This window comes from Uloborus diversus, chromosome 9 (assembly GCF_026930045.1).
Source record: "Uloborus diversus isolate 005 chromosome 9, Udiv.v.3.1, whole genome shotgun sequence".
NCBI lineage: Eukaryota > Metazoa > Arthropoda > Arachnida > Araneae > Uloboridae > Uloborus > Uloborus diversus.
Window position 1 is genome coordinate 9,453,291 of NC_072739.1, and position 21,117 is coordinate 9,474,407.

At 31.7% G+C, this 21,117-nt stretch overlaps 1 protein-coding gene across 1 annotated transcript in view; it reads right to left on the reverse strand.

Annotated features, from left to right (window-relative positions):
* Positions 1–21,117, reverse strand: part of LOC129229742 (uncharacterized) — a 60,978-nt gene that overhangs the window by 11,869 nt on the left and 27,992 nt on the right. Inside the window, exons 9-13 of the mRNA XM_054864110.1 lie at positions 13,677–14,662; positions 10,610–10,849; positions 8,787–8,949; positions 6,452–6,563; positions 5,391–5,617 (exon numbers count right to left, since the gene is read on the reverse strand). Coding sequence (XP_054720085.1) covers positions 5,391–5,617; positions 6,452–6,563; positions 8,787–8,949; positions 10,610–10,849; positions 13,677–14,662 — 1,728 coding nt within the window. The remainder of the gene's footprint in view (positions 1–5,390; positions 5,618–6,451; positions 6,564–8,786; positions 8,950–10,609; positions 10,850–13,676; positions 14,663–21,117) is intronic.

Here is a 21,117-nt window from a genome sequence, read left to right on the forward strand (position 1 = left end):
TTAAAGAACAACCTTACTTTTTTAAGCATGACATGGAACTCAATTGGCATAAAACTAAATTGACAATATAGTTTTAAAACAATACATAAAATAAGTTACATAAGTTAAGTATCTTAGTTCAGAAGTTAATGATTTTTTAAGAGCCCTTAGAAAATACCCCTCATAAAGCCTCACATAAGAGCAAATCAGCAACTTTAGAAAATAGATAACTGTCATTGTTAAATAATATAAAAATTTGAACTTAAAAATTATTCTGTTTTAAAAAATAAATGGATTAATAAATAAGCTGGAAAAAGAAACTTTGATTTAGGAGCAACTCAGATCTATGTAACTGACTATTGACCAGGGTTTGTGATTTTTTTTTTAAAATAAAAAAAGTCGGATTTTTTTATTTCAATCGGATTTTTGTCATTTAAATAAGATTTTTTAAATTTTCTTTTCAATCTTCAAACACTTGTAGTTATTAGTTGCTTTACTACAATATATTTCATACAGCAAATGTATTTAATTCAGCTTACTTTTTAAAACTAAGATAAGTTCTCTAAGTATTCAATATATTTTTAAGAATTATAAATGCGTTATGACACTTAGATCAGAAGTGATTTTGTTTTATGCTTTGCTTAAAAATAAGGTTTCCATAATCATGTAAATTTTAGTGTAAAAGAATATGTTAAATAATTACATTTTTTAACTAGAATTAGTGATGGATTATGGGGAAAACTGCAAATTTTTATTTGGTTCTGCACTGAATTGAACAGTAAGTTTGGAGCAAACGCAATATTGCAAGAGTTAAAATCTGTTACACACACAGAACGAGGATCTACATAGTTTTGCCAGTTGTAGTGAAGATTATATAATGCAGTGGACTCCCTCTATCTGAACACTCTCTAATGTGAACACCCGATATTCTGAACACATTTTGATGGTTCCGGAGAAACTCCATAGACTTAACATGGGCTGACTTCTCTGTACGCTGAACACAGTATAATATGAACACCCCAGTATTATGAATGCTATTTTCAATCCCCTTCAATTATTACCTCTCTATATACTGAACATGTTCACAATCGGTGCTCGGGAATTCCTATGAATCAAATTGGAAATCCTAAAATACATTCACGATTTTATCACTGATACAATGGTATTAAAGAGAAAATGGATAGAGGAAAAGGAAAAGCCATTTTCCTGGATAATACTGCATCACGTGAAAACATTCAGAGAGCAATATCAGCTTGAACTTTTTGCCACTAAACTAGATTTCAAGAATCCAACTATTGTATCAAGTTGTTTTCAAGACCTTTAAAGTATGATAACCATTAAGCAAAATGCGGCGGTTTTCTTGAAAATATCACTTAATTCAAATCAATTGATTTAAATCAATGTTTTTTTTTAAATCACATGATTTAAATCATGATCTTAATCATGATTTAAATCAAGCTGATTTAAATCATGATTTAAATCAACGAACCTTGCTATTGACTGAACATGATTTTTGGACATGAAAGAATTAACACCTTGAAAGCAGAATGGTTTAAGTACTGACTTTATCAAAAAACTTCTTTAAAAATCATTAAAATTGCTTCTGGGCATTCATGTAACATTTTCGATTATGGTCTAACTCTCATGTAAAGTTTTAACTTAAAGCTTGCATTTCTTTAAAACTTTAAAACTCATTTCCTTTGATTCCATTGATTATAAGAAAGGACATTAAAGTTATTCAATAGCTATAAAGATTTTTTCTATGAGCACTAGAAAAATGATAGCCATGAACCTAAAATCGAGGATTAAACAAAAAAATATGTTTTTCATAATACACAAAATTTTTTATACTTAATTAAAAATTAGAAATTCTTAGTTAAGCACAAAAATAAAAATAAATAAAACTCTTACTTATTTCAAAAGCATTTCATGGTAAATTAAGCTTTGTTCAAAGTAATAGTAAAGAAAATGTTTTTTTAAAAACTATTACTATTTTTTTAAACCACAACATATTGTTTTTTTGCCACTGCAAAGAAAAATCATAACAATAATATTTATGTAAGAATCTTACTTTTTCAAGAAAAATATTGCTTGAGAATCCAGTTTCTGTAGCACAAAGGTTAAATAACACTTTTCACACAACATGTTTTGTATAGATCACCTATTTTTAAAACTAAATAGCAAAAAAGTAAAAACCAAAATACTAAACAAAATGAACATAACAAACTTATAGTATCGTAATAATAATTAGAAACTTTCAACATAATGTTTGCATGTGTAACAAATAAACAGAACTTTAAAACTTAATAAAAACAATTAAAAGTTAAATCAAATTATTATTAAAATTGAAAAGTTTCTAAGAAAAAGGTGAAAATAGAACACACAAATTTTTGAAAAAAAAAAAGCAAAAATAAAACAGAACAAATAAATTTTTATTTTTCAATATTATTCAAACTGTACAAGTCCTACTATGTTCACACAAAAAAGCAAATCATAGTTTGAAGAAACAAAAAAGCAATACCGTTTTATTTTAACTTTTTCTATATTTCAATGTTGTGTTGAAAGCATGTCAATTTATTTATTTATTTTGAATGTGTAAACTAAAAAAAATCAACTTTACATGCTTGAAAAGATTTCGCTCATCATACATTTTTGAAGTTTACAGTACAGTAGACCCTCGTTTCACGCAAATACCACGTAAATTGAAACCGCATAAATTGAGACCTAATACTAGTGTTAAAATAGGGGTTTGGTTCCGTAGATAACAAAATACTTCATTCTAGTGAAGGCTTATTGTATAATAAGTTTAATGTGTACTTATATCGATTTTAATGCACAACATGCATAAATTAATTTCATGTTCTGTTTATAAAAAGGAGCTGGTTATGATAGTCTTTTGGCAGTCATTAAGATTTTTTCTCTGTAACTCTTTGCAGAGCATTATGGCATCTATGATCACCTGCGTCATTTCCGTGACAGAATCTTCTTTCACTAACAAAGCAGAAAGATAATTTCTATTGTCTAGGAATGGCTCAAAATTTTCAATGTGCAGGTTTTTATTAGTTGTGTCACCAATGTCGATATCCTCGTTGGTTTTGGTCACCTTTGTCACTTCTTAAAGCTCTTCTTCCAGTGAGTTCTGAATTGTGTGAGTTTAATAACTTTACTTCTGGAAAGAGCTCTGGAATCAATCGCATAAAATGTCTTCAGTGGCAGAAGCTTATTATTAGCACGCCAAAATGCAGTTCATTACGCGCAATCTGCAATCTTTAGGAGTTTGGATTTTGAAAGAGGGGAAAATTTTATCTGTTTGCATTGCTGTATTTGTGTAAAACCGAAACTCATTCGCATAAAATAAAATAAAGGTCTCATATCTTCAACCGCGTATAATCGAAACCGCGTAAAATAAACGCGGATAAAACAAGGGTCTACTGTAATTGGTTTTTTAATTTCAAGATACTTTCAACAGTCGATTAGTTACCTCTCATTCAAAATACTCAAATATTCAACAGTCAATTAGTTACCTCTCATTCAAAATACTCAAACATTCAACAGTCAATTAGTTACCTCTCATTCAAAATACTCAAACATTCAACAGTTAAATGGTGACCCTTTCATTCAAAATACTCAAACATTCAAAAGTTAAATAATGACCTATCATTCAAAATACTCATTTTTTTTAATTTTTAAGTTGCAAATTATTATAAAGTATGTACCATACCTCTTTCATAAACTTGCCTGAGGCTAACTTAATCTTCATAGAACCCTTATTTTTTGTTTTAACAGCACATACACTTCCTGATAATTAGTGGCGCAGCCAGAAAATTTTTCTGAAAGGGGTTTTCAAAATCGAAAATTGTTGCTTTCTTTCCCATTCAATTACAATACGTAATTATTCAATATCAAAGAATTTCTACAGATTAGTAATTATTTATTCAAAGTAATTGCTTAAAAACAATTAATAATTCGTATTGATATCACTATAAAACGAAGAAAGTGGAAAAAAAGCACAGAATATTTATTATTAGTTTTACTTTCATCTTATATTCATTATTTTGTGTGTTTTTCACGAGATCATTTAAATCATCCTCCTCAAATACATTCAAGTCTTTATGAATGTCAAATGCTAGCTAATAACGGTTTCGATCTTTCGATGAGAATTGGTTAAGAGCCTCAGAAAATCCGGCTTCCTCTCTCTAGATGTCCCTAAAAAGGATTTTTGCAGTGATGGAAATGCTGAGGGACCATGATACCCGGTAGAGCTTTGACACCATTTTAGCTGTCTTATACCAGTATGGACGTGGGGTGCTCATCACGAAATACAACTTTTACATTAAAGAATTGAAAAGTAATTAATGACTGCTTCCCGATCATTTAAAGCAGAAAGATATTTTGTTGAAACCTATTCCGATTGGAAAAGCTCAAATACTCTGCTTTTTTTCCTTGATTTTAACGGAGGAAATGGATGTGCTTGTGTTCTGGGAGGGGTTTTAACCCCAAAACCGTTCCCGTGGCTGTGCCACTGCTGATAACATTTTGAAAACATTATTGCCATACATTAACTGCACGCATGTTAAACGTAACTTTTATTTACGTTGATTTTAAACTATTTTTCTTTCATTCTATCTGCATCCTTCCCCTCTATCTTGGTTCTTTAACTAACATACAAATTAACAACAATCAACTCTAGTCATTGATCTTTCTAGAATAAATGCACATTGCTCAGTATCTACATTGGGAGCTGAAATGCTTAAGAAAATCACTGGCTTCAAGTTATGAATAAAAGAATTTCAAAACATTAACTTTTACAAAATAAAAACCAATATATAAAAGTAATAACTCAAGTTAAAAAAAGTTTTTTATTTTTTGTTTTAATGCTTTTTGACACAGAATAAATCATGGAATAAAAATAATAAAAACTTTAGATTACACTAACTGGGTTTTTCATTTTGTTGTTTCAAAAAAGTTTTAGCTCCTATGTTTCTAAATACTAAAAAAACATACCAGCTTTCTCGAGCAATATTATGAGGGGAATATGATTTTCAGAAATGCAAATAAGTTACTGGAGTTTTGTGATTAAATGAATTCAAAAACAAGTAACTTATTTTCGTTGTTTTCAGTGAATCACTCAAATGAAAAAAGAGAATGAAATTTTTTTAACCGTCACTAGGATGGCACTCAAGATATACCAGATATTTTTTGATCATGCAGCAACATATTTTTGTTTAAAAAAAAAGTGGTCATCTTAATAATTTTAACGCTACAGATTTAACAAAAGGTACTTCATGTCATGATCTCTTATTTTGACACGAAATTCAAAAATCAAATTTATTAAAATAATTAATAGCTTGAAATTCTAGGATAAGAACACCATGAGGGAAATAAAATATTGAAAACAAAACCAAGGATACCTTTTAGGATTTTCAGTGGTTTGTCTACAAATCTGAATGTAAAGCTCATCTCTTAACGCAGGTTTGTTCCAACCTCTGGTTGCAATGTCAAGAACCACAGCTTCGTACGTTTGACCACTTTTGGCTTTGTGATCTAACATATAGGTTTGAATCAATTTGAAAACTTCACAGGCATCTTTTTTCAAAGATTTGTCAGTAGTCATTATCATTGGTTTTCGAATGGGATCCTGTAAATTAACATACATATGAGACAATGAAATCATTACCAGAGTTTTAATTAAGTTTGATATAGAGGGGAAAATTAAATGGTTCAGTTGCATTTTTGCAATTTATGTGGATGTTCCTCGGAACAGACATTGTATTAACTGTATGAACTTTAAGAAACATGAAATCAAATTAAAGCATTTTAAACAGTATATATATGTTTAGTTGTTTAAAATTTAGTATTTTCCTAAAAACATGTAAATCCAAGCATCAAAGTGAAAAAATAAAGAAATTATTGAACTGAAAATTAAAATGAAGCATTTTGTGATAGCATAAGTTAAAGTAACTTCCAACTTTCAAAATAAACAAAACACTTACAGGATGCAAAAGTGTTGAAATCTCAAAAAAAAAAAAAAAAAAAAAGCATAAAATTTTCAGCAAAGCATGTGCTCAGTGCAAGAGTGTTTCCAAACCAATACGGTTTTAGTAATATATTGGAGAAATTATGAAAATTTAAAGTACTAGAGATGAATATTGAAATTTCAATGAAACATCAAATGATCAAACTTGAGCTGTTGAAGAGAAGGAAAATTTGCTACTCAGAATCTCTTTTTTTTCTAAAATGTTGCATGCTAGAGTTAATTCTTGCAATATAACAAACTTCACAAAAGTTGAAAACACGAAAAGTCCCAGCTTAAATATTTTGGGTTATTTTTTATTTTAACTCGAAGAAATCATCAAGAGTATAATCTCAGCACTAAAAATTTTCAAAAACCTTTACTTCTCCAAGGGAAAATAAATTTCAACTGCAAAATAAATAAATATGTCTAAATTTTGAAATATTTTAAAATACATACTTTGGACCAAGACAACATATCTTGCAGGGAAAATTTCTTACGAAATATTCCCTTAGTGTGACGATTCAAATTGTCTTCAGCATATTTTTGAATATCACCATTTGAAGATTTCCCCTCCTGCAAAAGATACACACGAAATATCATGAAATACTTACTTAAAATACAGCAAAATACTGTTGAAAATTTTGTTCAGTATTTGCTATTTACCAGCACTACAAAGTGAATTGGAAATTATTTTAGTCACTGTCTACCGAAGTCACAAAAAATACTAGCCAATTTTTCACTTTTGGTAGCCATTTTTAAAAATGTATGTACATAGCACAAAAAGTAAATCGCTGTTATATAAGCTGTGAGAAATATTGACGACAAATTGAGGGATTATAATAATCTACAAAATAAAACAAAAAGAAAAAAAAATTCAATGGATACATTTTTGATTATAACACATAATAAAGATATTAAAAAAAAATGTATTTGATAATAACAAAAGTAATGTAAGAACTCATACAGGTCTTATTTTATTTATTTTTGAGAAATTTCTGTCTCTTGATAAGATTATTTTTCAGGAATTAGGAACGTTTTAAGGATGTAAATGCAAAAATGAACTATTTAATTTTTTTTTAAATTGCGATCGTAGAAGCGGATCAAGTGAATAGGTGTAAAAAGTGCCAAGATTACTTGATTTTGTAACTCTAAATGAAAATACCGATCTAAAATGAACATCATAAAAAAAAAATTATTTGTCACTATACCTACACGCTTGCCACTTTTGGCTACTGTGACTTGATCTTTTGGTAACCATTTTCAATGAAATGGTCATATCTTGATGACTGGTGACTGTTAATCTAGAGTTTTATTTTTGGATGTGACCTAATTTCATTTCTAACTTTTGAAACTTTATTTAGAATATACAGTAAAACCTTGTTAAATCCTCACTCAAGGGACCAAAAATTTTGACCACTTATGCGGAGTGACGACTTAGGTGAAGTATGAATTAAAGAAAAAAAAGAAAGCATCTAAAAATGACTGAAATACTTAGCTTAACTGAATCCCAAAGCTGTAAGAGAAAAAACAGCCCTCATAGTGGGGTTTACTCGAAATGAAATGAAGTCATATTCAGAAATGAGCAAGAATGATCAAGAAAAATGTCCACATTAGGCAGAATCATAGCAAGAAGTATGCTTTGAATGACCAGCAGTGAGGAGTGAGATTTGAAGCAGAGACTGTGAGAGAAACAACCCTCATAGCAGGGTTTACTCGCAATGAAATGAAGTCAGATTCAGATGTGATCTAGAAAAATGTCCACATAGACAGAATCACAGTAAGAAGTACGCTTCGAAAGACCAGCAGTGAAGAACGAGATTTCAAGCAGGGACTGGATTCAAAGAATCATGCAACAGCTGCTGTTCCTTATTGAAAATCGGGAATGGTTTCAATGCAAAATTCTTCGCTTTCCAAAGGGAAGTTATTTAATGCACATAGAATTCTCAGGTCACATGGCCAAGTTTAAAATTCTGCTTTCACCTTGTCCTCTGATGAGAGTATTGCAGAGTTGATTCAGTTTCTTGTGAGCAATTCAAAATGCCCTTCTTATCCTTTTCTTCTGCTTTTGAAACAGCTACACCTTCTTTTCTAATTGTCCTTCACATCCCCTGTTGCTTTTCAATTCTCTGCACGAGAGCATAGTTTCTAAATTGAAAATTGGACTCAGAAAAATGAACATTACAGCGTTTCTACAAAGTCCGTTGCTATTTTCTAAGATCTGATAAGAAAGAAGATATTTATAAAACAATTTTCAAGTGACTAGAACCGTGGTAGAATTAAATTTGGTGATGAGCAAAGGAGGACTATTTTATATTAAGGTGAACAAGAAAATGCCAAAGTAAAACAGCGACATAAATGGAGTGACCACTTATCTGGTTGACTACTTATTGAGGTTTTACTGTATAATTAAATTAATTACAAAAAAAAAAAAAAAAATCTGCAGCAGATCCTGTTTATTTCAGTTCTTTCATAACAATGGATTTAACATAACAATGGATGTATTTTTGTTAAATATTTCATTAAAACAAAATGCAGTCTTAAATTAACTTAATTTTAAATTATTTAGAACTGCACACAATTTATTATACTAAAACTATAATCTAAATATTGATTTGATTCAAGTTGATTATGCATCGGTGCATTCAGACTTAACAATGTACTAAAATTGCTGAAACACTTAACTTTTAATTAAGTAATGCAATTTTATTAAATGAGGAAACTTCTTAACTATTGACAGAAAAGTAAAAATGAAATGAGACTCACATCATCATCTTCTTCTTCTTCTTCATCCTCCTCCTCTTCTTCTTCTTCAGCAGTGTTGCTTTCTAAGTGTTCATCGCTTCTGTCACAAATGGAATCATAATATGATGGCAACAGGTGCTGACTTGAATCTCTGTGGCAAAAAACGGGTGAAGACAATGGTGGGTCTGAACGCCCATTGAGTGGCTTTGAGCCTATAAAATTTACAAAATGTCCTTTTAAAAATCAAATTTGGCTATGAAAAAAAAAAAGCCAGGGTTCACTTTTATTGAATAGAAATTCCAATAGACATTGAAATGCATCTAGTCAAGCAAATGATCACTTTTGCTTCATCCTAAAATCATGATATGAAAATCCTCAAGGATAACTTTTGAAGCAGCTTGCATAATAGTTAGGTATGCACCGAACATTCGGTTGGTATTCATCTGACAAATTGAATATTTGGTTAAGCTAAATACTTCAACATTTGGCTACCAAATAATAATCAAATTGTTTAAAATATAAACAATTAGTAAATAAAACATTTGTTCACACAATGAATGAAAGCTATAGTATGATACTACAGTACAAAAATTCAAATTGTTACTTACTAAGATTATTACATTCAAAGTAGGTTATATGTAAAATAAGAGAAAACACTCAGATGTTGAAACTTAAATTTTGTTGCTTTTCAATTTTGCTTAAATCTTATGATATGTAACACAAATCCCACCATTACTAACTCATTTAAATATACAGTAACCAGATTAACCAGATTTTAATTACAGTAACCAGAAAAAAACCTTAATAATATTAAGTGTTCAGGAACATGTAGAGTAAATTAAATGCTTTTTCTATATAACAATATAAGCTGTTAAAATGTACATATATATATAAAAATATCTATCATAGCTTTAAAAATATTTAAAAAAGTTGATTATAATGTGTAGAAAATGCTTAGACATTAAATGCTACCATGATTATCAGTTATCAAATCATTTATAAGAAAAGACATAATTACGAATTTATGCATAATTGCAAATAAATCAAACAAGAAATTAATTACATTAATTTGCCTTTGGTTCTTGCCTTCTTTTACCTTGGATGATTTCTTATTTTCTATTTATTTAAAATTAATAATCATAGTTACTGAAGATAAAATTAGCATGTCAAATGGAAAATGCATTTACATTTTGCAAAAACATACAAAATAGGTTTTAAAAAATATTTCAAATTGCCATAAAATAAAAATTAATATTAGTTAAACTTTTTTTTTACCTGAATATTCAGTACAGGCATCCCTTGTATAACAGGGTACTTGTACAACATGGTTCCAATATCACACAGTACTAAATTTGCGATTATTATAACACGGTTACGATATTACACGATACAAAACTTGAATTTAATAATTCACGGTTTTGATGCAACATAAATGTTATTTCTTAAAAAGATGGAATTTCATTTTTGTTTAATACATTCTGCTAATTTTTGATAATAACTCTAATACATTTTTACTTGGTTTTTATGAAACTTAGTTTCGATATAACACGGTACACATCCCTTGATTCACAATAATTCTAAGTCTCTTATAACATGGTTTCGATATAACACAAAACATGGTTTTGATACAATACTATACATATTGACACCATTTTTACTATGTACATGATTAATCAGTGTAAAAAATAAGTTAAAAAGTTTTTTGATACTACACGGAACGAATTAACCATGTTATCCGAGGGACGCCTGTATTCCGCCGAATATTCGAATAAAATTTGAAAAAAATATCCGGAAAAAAAAGGGCATTTTCTGTATCACAAATAATAATGATACTGGTACCAATAAATAAATTTAAAAAAAATATGTACTTACAAGATAACTGTAGATCTGATTTCCCTTTCCTGTAAGATGAATGCAAAGTTGGTGGGTGGTAAAAAAGCTCCTCATAATCTCCTTCAAAGAACCTATAATTGTCAAGGTACTCTAACGATGAGGAATCATGATGGCTCATGCCCTCGTCATCAGCAAAATGGTCTTCATCATCTCTTGCACCATCAGAGTCATCACTTTGCGAGAAGGAATCTTTATCATCGTTGTAGTCTGTCAGTTTGCCTGAACAAATACAAAATAGAGCTAACTCCCAATTCCAAGAATTAACACATACTCTTTCTGTTAATTAGGATATTTTCTGAAGTTTGACAAAGTAATTAAAACCAAATGAAAAACAAAACTGTGTAGATTTGATATGTATCATCCTCATATAAATAACAGCAATGATCGAGTAACGTGCGTGTTTCAATAACGAAACTCGCGACACAGGATGATAATTTGATAATGTGTTTTGGTAATGTTTAACATGCAATGAAAGACTTTATTGTGACAAGGCTGAACTTGATCTGGTAACTTAACTGTTTTACTGGTAAGACTGTGTCATTTCAGGGGAATGAAGAAACAAAAAAGCGGTCAACTATGAATGCTATCTACTGGAGTTTTGGGTTAATCCACTTGAGTTAGGGTTACAATTTCAACTATCAAAATATTACCGAACCGGCAATTGTTTCGTTCAAATGTAGAAGAAGAGAAACAATTTTCACCCATTATACCTTGACGGGTGACTTTCTAGTTATAATATAATCAACAAAATATCACTTCTTAATTTTGAAGTAAGAAATTGCTTTTAAACTGCATGCTTCTAACCTAAATTTGTAGATTTTGAAAGTTGCATTTGTTGGGAATTCCAAATGATATTATCAATTCTTTATGTTTATTTTGATATATTTGGCTTTAATTAAATCTCGGATTTCATTTATCTAGCAACGTCACAAATACTAATTCAATGACTGTAATGTATTTCCAGATCTTAGACACGTGCGTGCCTTATGCCACGAAATGACGAAGTTCCTTTTTCATTTGATTGGCCGCCGTTCTAACATCGGGAAATGCGCATCTCAAATGCATGTCTTGAAATCCATGCAAATGACTCTGGCTGACTAGATATATTGTTTCGGTAGCTCAGATGCTTCTCTCATTTAAGGCTCCGTATTTTTAGTTTCTTGGTCATCCAAGTCGACTGCTTGCCGTCATGCTCTCGATTAAGCATTTTAAAATTGTAAACATAGTCAGCAAACCTTAAGTTTAAATTAATGGAACCTCGATTAGATAAACGACTCTTCATTAGTCACATTACAAATTTATCAATAATGGTTTTGCATATTTACTAAATTATCTATGCCTTGAGAGAACTTATTTTCCAATTTCATATTTCATATGTAAACAGCTTGCCAAGGATATCATTGTATTATATCACCATGGAGGAATATAAAAAGAAATAATTTCAACCACAGGTATTGTTTTCTACAAAGGGCTCCAGTTAAACTCTGCAGCTCAAAAGGGCCACTAATTAAATTAGTCATTGGTGCGATAACTTCATTGGATCTAATCTCAGCGCACAACAGCATTAGCGAATTAAAATCATGATGTTATTGTACAAATTAAGTTTTTAAAAATAAATTATAAGTTAGGAAACAAAATCAAATGCTGGTAAAAAATTAGCATACTACCATATTTAGATTGATTTTAAGCAAAATATTGCAATAATGTTAAAATATGCACAAAAATTGAATTGAAAACATGTTCCGGGTATTACAAGAAGCCCTTTTTATACTACAAGAGAAGTGAACTTCTTGATGAATCGACAATTGAGAACCAGCCGAAGGGTTTTTTTTTATGCCTTTTTGTTCAAAACTCACATTTTATGCATTGAAAAATTAGTTTCTTGTAGCCTCAAAACACGAGCGTGCAATTTAATTTGAATGTTATTGCTATATTTATTTACCATACCAAGGTAAACATTGTATCCCTAGTTTTAAGATGTTTTATTTATTGTACAGTATTTTCCCGCATATTATCCACAGCGGCGTATAATCCACAGGTCCTAAAGTTGGCCTGAAGGAAAAAAAATACCTTTGTATAATCCGTAGCCAATACAATGCAAAAATATAAAGTTTTGATATTTTTAACATACAATTTTAGCAACTAAACTAAAAACATGTAGAAATAATAACTTTTAAATATATTCAAAATTAATTTAAAAACTAATCTAAAAGATAATAATTTCTTCTCAAAATTATCATTATAGTACGCTAATTACTTGAAGCTTGAAGACAAAGAGTCAAGAAAGGTTCGAACGGTCTAATCTTGTGCAAATGAAGTCTTCTTCCTGTTGTTTATTTTACATAGCCTGAATAGCGAAAGAAAAACATTTAAGCTATGAAAAATAAACAACATGCAAGCAGGAAAATGGGCTCAGTTGGCAAATCTTTCTGTAAATATTGAGGTTCAATGCTTTGGTGTTGAGGAAAACAAAGCGTAGATAATCCGTGGCAGCGTACAATCCGCAGTAGATAGAAAATATCTACTACTAATCATCCATTTGGATTACTGAAACTAAGGAGAGATTTTGCTGAAAACCATGCTTTTAAGTCATACTGCTAATCTTAGTACAATTATACATAAACACGTAAGGATTGTATGGCTAAACCTGAGGAAAACATTCTGAATAGTTATAACTATCAGGATAAAATTCTGGTTGAGCTAATGACTGAAACAAAATATGTGCAAGCAAAGTTCCAACAATGCTGCAGCAACTATAACAGATAATCATCGAGCGGCATAATTGTCTGACACAAGTGTATCAGTTGCTGGTGTTTTTATGGAATGTCAACTGAAGAACTTCGAGACCATGACAGATTTAACGTGCACCAGTTACCACTAGTGTACAGGGAGAATTTTTTAAACTGCAGGCCTTTTCACTGGAAAACTATTTCAAAAAACTTGGGTGCAGATTAAGGTTGGTTAGGTGCAACAGTCAACACCAGTGATGGTCTTAAAAGAAGCTTGCAACACAAAGTAAAACTTCCGATGAATAAAAATGACTTACCTGATATCTGTGCTTGCTCCATTAGATATTGTTGCAGAGGGGATAAGTAATTTTCAGCTTGGTAACAACATGGCATATTATATTCAGGTGTTGTACATATTATATCATTTTCATAAATGTGCTTGCAAGAATTGTAATATCGCTGTCTGGAAAGAGGCTTAGAGTATGAATCAAATTTGAAATCTGGCGAGATCTTGGTCTTATGCTGTACCGGTTTAGGCAGAGGGAGTATAAGTTCAGGGATGTACCTATCTTCTTTTCTCTGAACATTACGAGTATTATAGCAATTCAATGGCAAGTCCAACGACTGCTGCTTATAAGATACGGCATTATGTTCATATTTTGGTATGTGGACATTGACCTTGCTTCTTTTAAAGGACTGCAAATTTTCCAAGGGCATCAATGGATTTTGTGGGCTGGAAGCAATATTCTCGGATTTATGAAACCCGTTTTGCGATTTCTGAGCACTGCGAACAAGCCACTGTCTTCTGCTCGCGAGAGGTGTTCCAACAGCTTCCGGACGATAAGAAGAATTATTCTCATGGGTGTAGCCGGACGCATGTTTTATTTGATCCAAATCAAACGACAGGGAGTTCTTCGAGTGAACTTTTCTGTAATGCTGAGGAGTGGACCTCTTCTTCTGCTCGGCAACATTGTTGAAGTTGGTGCAGCTTTTGCCTTTGGTATGGAAAAACTGCTGCGACATGTGTCTCCTGGTAGCAGTGGTGGAGTCGAAGCTGTGCTGCTTCGGTGGTGTTCTTGAAGGGGCACGCCAACCTTCAAAAGAATGTTGCTGCCAAACCGGCACAAGGTTACTCAGCATGGGTCTTTGTGCCGATCCGGAAGAAGGCACTTTCTTGAAATCCATGCTGGTATTTCTTTTTTCCCATTGCTTTGATTCTTGCCAAGAAACGCGAGGTTGCAATACGTTCTGATCTTGAAAATAAGTTGAATCCACACTTTCAGCAGAACAAAACTCCAATTTTCTGGAAGCAAGAAAAACATCATATGTGCAGAATTTTCTCACAGAAAGACTTATTTTGACAATAATAGAATATCTTGATATGTGCATACTAGTTAGTTCTTGGTTTGTTTATTTTTAATGGCGCAAGAGCCCTTAAGGGCTATACTGCGCCAAACAATTTTTTAGAATCAATTATATACATAAGTATAAAGTCAGGATATGATAAAAGTAAGCGTGTTTTGAGGAGAAAGGTATAAATATGAGTATAATTATGAGTAAGTAGGTATAATTATGAGTAAAAGGTATATATTCATAATTATACATAAAAAGTATAATTATGAGTAGTTTAAAATAAGTAATAAAAATATGCAAACATAAAAATAACGTTTGAAACAATATGTAGACAAAAACTTTGAATAACAAGAAAAGGACAAAATCACATTTTGACGAAACAAACACTAAATTAAAAAGGAGAAGCCAATCTCCGTGCTTGAAAACAGCGGTCAACTTAGAAAGGTGGCCGACTTACAAGGGTGGTCAACTTCACAGGTTTTAGTGTATTAAAATTTGGCATGTTTAATAACTCATTCATTAATGGCTGGAGAAGAAATGTGTTTACATTTTTGCAAAGAAAAAAGTACTTAAAGCAAGAAATTTCTTATTTCTGGAGGGGGGGGGGGCAAGCCCCCACTTGTCCATGGGCGCCTATGATGGTAAGTGTCAATAATAATGAATAGCATCCACAGAAAGGGATATCTGAACCCGCCACATCATAATTGAAAAATGTTTACATTTGATTCATTTCTTAATGTTTATAATAAGGTGTTTGACGGGCTTATATCATACAAGAAAGCATAATATGTCTCAAAGAATAAAAGTTTCATTCATTCAAAAATAAATGCATTTTGAAAATTACATACAAAACGGTAAACTTATTTTGCACAGCACAACTGATTGTTTTCGCTATTTTTTACTTCAATACTTAGCTGTACCTACACAGCAATGCCCATGCTAAGAATTTAAAGGCAGTTTCTTGAGTTAGTAAAAATCTCCCCTGAAGTAAATTGAAAAATTCCTATAAAACTATTTTGGACCACTACGGTGTCCAAAAAGGGCCTTTTTTTAAAAAAATTTCTGATATTTACTGGTCTTACCTTGCTATTTCGTTCTATTAATGTAAAAAATAATTATTGTAAAGTTTGAGTTCATAATTTTATCATTTAGAAGTAGCTTAATTTCCTCAAAGTTCGGTAATATCTGATTTTACACAATAAATGCAAAACGAAAGAGAAAGGCTAAGAAAGCAATACAACTTTATTTCATTCAAATCTTTAGCATTTTGTAAGTTGAAAATGATATAATACAGCCATTATATTTAAATCACTATGGATATGATTGTGCTAGTACCTACCAAACTATTTTTTGCTATCGGTATAAGCACAGCAATGTTTTTTGACGAGCAACAAGATCTGAAACTGATCTTCAATGGTTATTATTTTTTCATTACATTCTTTTATAATATATATCAATCCCTTTCAGCAAAACTATTAATAACTGGCTTCTTTGAATAAATTTTAGTGCTTTGTGATAATTCTCCCATATTTCGCAGATTTGTTTAATCTCTCAAGTTTTGCATGATAAAATGTATTAGGTAAATTCATTTTTTCAGTTAATTAAGCTGATCATGAAGTTAGGGAGTCCTCAAATTTCATGATATTTGGGCATAATCTCAGGTACTTTGCAGAATTATTTTTTTCATGCACTTCTTGAACAGCTTTACCGATTGTCTTCTATTCAAGTGTGTCAACTGATTGTCAAAAAGAGTCACATGCAATTTTACTTACCTCTTCATCAATATTTTTATATCGTAATTATGAAATTTGTATTTCATTACATTGAAATCATTTCATAGTACATTCTAAAGTACAGAAGCTGTCACCCAAGGTTTTAAGTACACACGTTTTGCAAGTATACCATATTTTTTGCAATCCAATATCTTCTATGGAAGTGATGGTGAACTAGTGAAACATTTATATTTCAAAACAGTACAAGATTATTAACATTCATTGAATATGGTGCATAGCTCTAGGTGCTATAAATCTGATTCCAGGAGAAGGGCCTTTATGATGAACTATTAAAATCTGTTCAAGAAATTCTCGATGATCATCTCTTGAGTAAGAGTCATACAGCAATTTTTTAACAGATTGTATTCCATAGTTCTTTACATCAGCCACTTTTCCTTATTATTCAGTCTTGTAATGCATTTATTCTTATCAATGAACTCCCAGCAGGCCTTGAATCTGTTACAGAGAAGTACTTTTGGTGCAGAAGAGAACCCTATGCATTTATTAAAAATGGCACCAATAATCAGTTCTATAATGTTGTGTTGACATTCCAGAATTTATTATTTCTTCTTCTTTTTTTTTTTTTTTTGCACCACTAAAACAGGTGCTATTGCTTTTGCCAGTATTGATGCTTCTTCAGTCAAAACACCACACTTCCTCAACTTACCGGATTACCCCGCATTATCTGGCATACCGGAAAAAAGCGAGGTTGACCGGCATGCCGGGAAATTCGAATTTTCTGGCATGCCGGATAGTTTGAGGTTTATTTTGCAACAAAACAAAAGTAAATTTCCCCATTCAGTTCCAATCAGAAAATAAACCACTGTAAGGAAAAAAAAAAGATTAATTTGAATTTTTGGCATCTTGAATTCAAATTATGTTTTTCGCAATCACGAGCGTGTGTGTGTATGAATACGCGTGTGTGTTTGTGTAGGCGCATGTGTGTGGGTGCGTGTGTATGTGTATGTATGAATGTGTGTGAATGTTGTGTATGCAGTGCTGTGTGTGTATGCACGTGTGTGTAGGCGTGTGCGTGTGTGTGTACGTAGGTTCTGTGCAGGCATGAGTGTGTGTATGAGTGTAGGAGTGTGTGTTTGTGTCTGTGTGCAGGCATGAGTATGTGTAGGCGTGTGTGTGTAGGATATGGACGCAACCTGGAGACGGTTTTTGCAATTGGAGCAGCATCGTGAGTCTGGTCCACGCGACGGTGGTGCTGGCAGAGGGTGCTGGTGGGAAAATGAAATGATAGGACGACAAAACAGTCAAGTAAGAACAATAAGCGATCGTGATTGCTCAAAAAAAGTAAATCCCGAAAGTAAACCTTTTTTCAAACAAAATGTGTGTTGCCTATAATATGTGCTTGTAATTTATGGTAGGTCATTATTAATGAATTTAATTATATGCCAATAAAGTTATTAACTCAGAAGCTATCATCGTTACTACAATTCATAATTTTTTTAAATAAATTACTTTAGGTTCCTTTTAGAGAGGTAAGTTTAATTTTTATTTATTTTATAACTATAGGAAATTCTTTAGCACTGATTTAGGGAAGGTAACTCACTGCTTAAATGTTTGCTTACTTAGTTTTGATTCCATTTTTATAAAATTATTCGTTATTGAACAATATTTTTCTGGTTAAAATAACAAATGACATTGTTAGTAAATATTTTTTCAAAATTAAACTGTTTAATAACACTACTAAGATATGTATAGAAATTATTAGGACTCGACCGATGCATCGGCCTGGCCGATGCATCGGCGCCGATGGTTCAACAATTTTGCCATCGGCATCGGCCGCCGATGCTAACTTGCAGGAAACATCGGCCCATCGGCCTTAACATACATCGAAAAGCCGATGGAATTGGCCGATGTTTTTGAAAAAAAAAAGGACCTTTGTTGTTTTACTTTTTAATACAAAGTAAAGGGAGTTATTGTTTTCATATAAAGTTGTTTACTTAAATTTCAATATGAATTTCTTATTTAGTCACACCTGAAAGAGTTTTTAATACTGCATTCAGGTACCAAACAAGTTAATTATTGCGTTGTTTTTTGCGGCTGGATGTACGTGTGTATCTCTCATAAGTCATAACTCAAAAATGGTAAGCTGTAGAAGGATAACTTTTCGCATGTGGGGTGTGCGTACATTCCAGTTGTGCACTTCCCTTTTTTGTTTTCGATCGGGTGTTCTAAAAAGCCTATTTACTCAGGCTTTTTAGAACACCTGAGCCTATTTACAAAAAAAAGCCTATTTACTCATCTTTTGTGGCTATTTATTACTTATTTCAATGGAAAACTAATATAGCGTCTCAGACTGACGATCATTTGGTGATATGTTGCCAAATTGGAGATCATGGAAAAAACATTTGAGATGGCGAAACCGGTTCTGTTTCATTTTGTTAGATTCCCGTTGAACAGACGGTAATTTTTAATTTTTCGATATTTGTAATATGAATCACAGTAATGCATTCTTTTCTGTATCGCTTCGGCTGAATTAAAAGTTTGGGGCTCGTTGAAATGCATTTTGAGGCCCTATTTCTCTATCACAGAAGTTGTGAAACATTTATCATAAGCGTTTTTGTAACTCTTACGGAGCTCCTATGGTTATGGGGCTTCTCGCGCAATTGCAACATTTGCTATGTTTAAAATTCGCCACTGCACGTCAAAACAAACTCGGGTGCAAGTTTTAAAAGGGTTTTTCAGCTCAATGTTTATGATTGTTTTGAACTCTCTAAAAAAGGAGAAGCATAACTACACCCTATACAGATTGTACGTATTACGATCCAAAAGTTCGGGGGACAAGCTGTATAATATCTTACCGAGAATAGTTTACAGTACCGAAGCACATCCACCTTCAAAAGGTCACCTTGAGGGACTATGTACTTCTTCTGTCAGTGTTCATATAACTTTTGGAAACACTCCTGGAAGCCATTTTTGCTAAGTTCTGTGATGCAGAAGAAAGCGGCGTCATTGATTTTTTTTTTTGCTGGGAACAGGTAAAAGTCACTCGGAGCTAAGTCCGACGAAACGTTATGTTATTTGTTTGTCATATCAGAGTATTGACCAATCGAACCGTGCATCCTCAACATGAAAGTCGCCTTCTTCCCCACGATGAAATTAAAGCAGCAGCGCTAGAGGCCTTACAGGAGGTTGCGATAAATTTCTTCCAGGAGTCCTTCTAAAAGTTATACGAACGTTGGCAGAAGTACACTCTCTTAAAAAATTCCAGCGATTTTAACTCAGACTGAGTAAATTTTCACTCCTTTACAGTTTCGAAAACGCACTTTCCTTATAGGAGTGAATTTCATTCCTTTTGCGGAGCGGTTATTTTCACTTCATTTGGATAAGCTAATTTTACTCCCTTTTGATAAGTGTTTTCCACTCTTTTTTAAGACTAAATTAATATCCTAAATGAGTGACTGCTTTCCGTTTTGGAAAGCCGCTATTTCACTCTTTTTTAGATTAAAATAGATTAAATCATTTCACTCTCATTTGGTGAAACTGTTTTTTAAATGTGTTTTCATGTGCTTATGCTGTGTATTTGAATTTAAAACTGTTTTTAAAATTGTTATTTCATTTGAAAAAAAAAATTAGGTTAAAAAAGTGCGAAAAAAAAAACTGTTTTTAGTGTTTCCGAAGAGGTTGCACAAAAACTGTATGGTAAGTACGAAAACTTTTCTAATTTATTAAAACTTTAACTGGTAATATTTCTTGAACTACTCGTATATCGTTACAAATCACCCACGTGCAATATTACGTACATTTCCGAATTTAAAGATTAAAATAAAATTAAACAAACCCACACAGTTCCAAATAAATATATTTAAAATTTTGAAACTCTATATTGATATTCTCGGTATGCCTTTTAACATTAATAATGTTTTAAAAGTTACCTCAGTTCAAATTAATTTAAAAAGTCACTCATAAATTATGACAAGATACGTTTGAATTCAATTTTGTTTCTTCGGGGCCATTCATTAATTACGTAAGGACAATTTTGGCAATATTTTTGACCTTCCCTTCCCCCTATGTAAGGGTATGTAAGATTCCCTCCCCCCCCCTCATCTTACGTAAGATTTTTTTTTTCTTCACAATAATAAAATAACAAGTATTACATCACTGGGATCGTTCTTAAATTAACTATCATTATTATTTTTTAAAACCTTTTTGAGTAAAGAAATGTTTACTGTAAGGAATCTAGACCGAATGTTTTTTCGACAAATAATTTTTGTATATGATGCGATACTAATTAAAAATAAGACATGCAAAACACTGAGTGATTCTTTTATTATATTTTACACGTTTCATTGTTTGAAACACAAAACAGCTCATCCTATAATACATACTTTTACCTTCCTGAAGCAAATGAAATATAATATTTGCCAAACCACTTGACCGCGGATTTCTAATATAAAATATCGGCTTGGAAAATATTAGTAAGAATGGATCTAACCCCCCCCCCTCCAAGTAAGGGTATGTAGAGAATTCCCCCCCCCCTCCCCGTCAGGACACTTAATTAATGAATTGGATGTTACACATATGAATGAGTGTATTGTACAAAGTTTATGATACTCTTTAAAGTTTATTATACACACAAACAATATTCGATTAATTTAAAATACACGCAGTGGTTGGA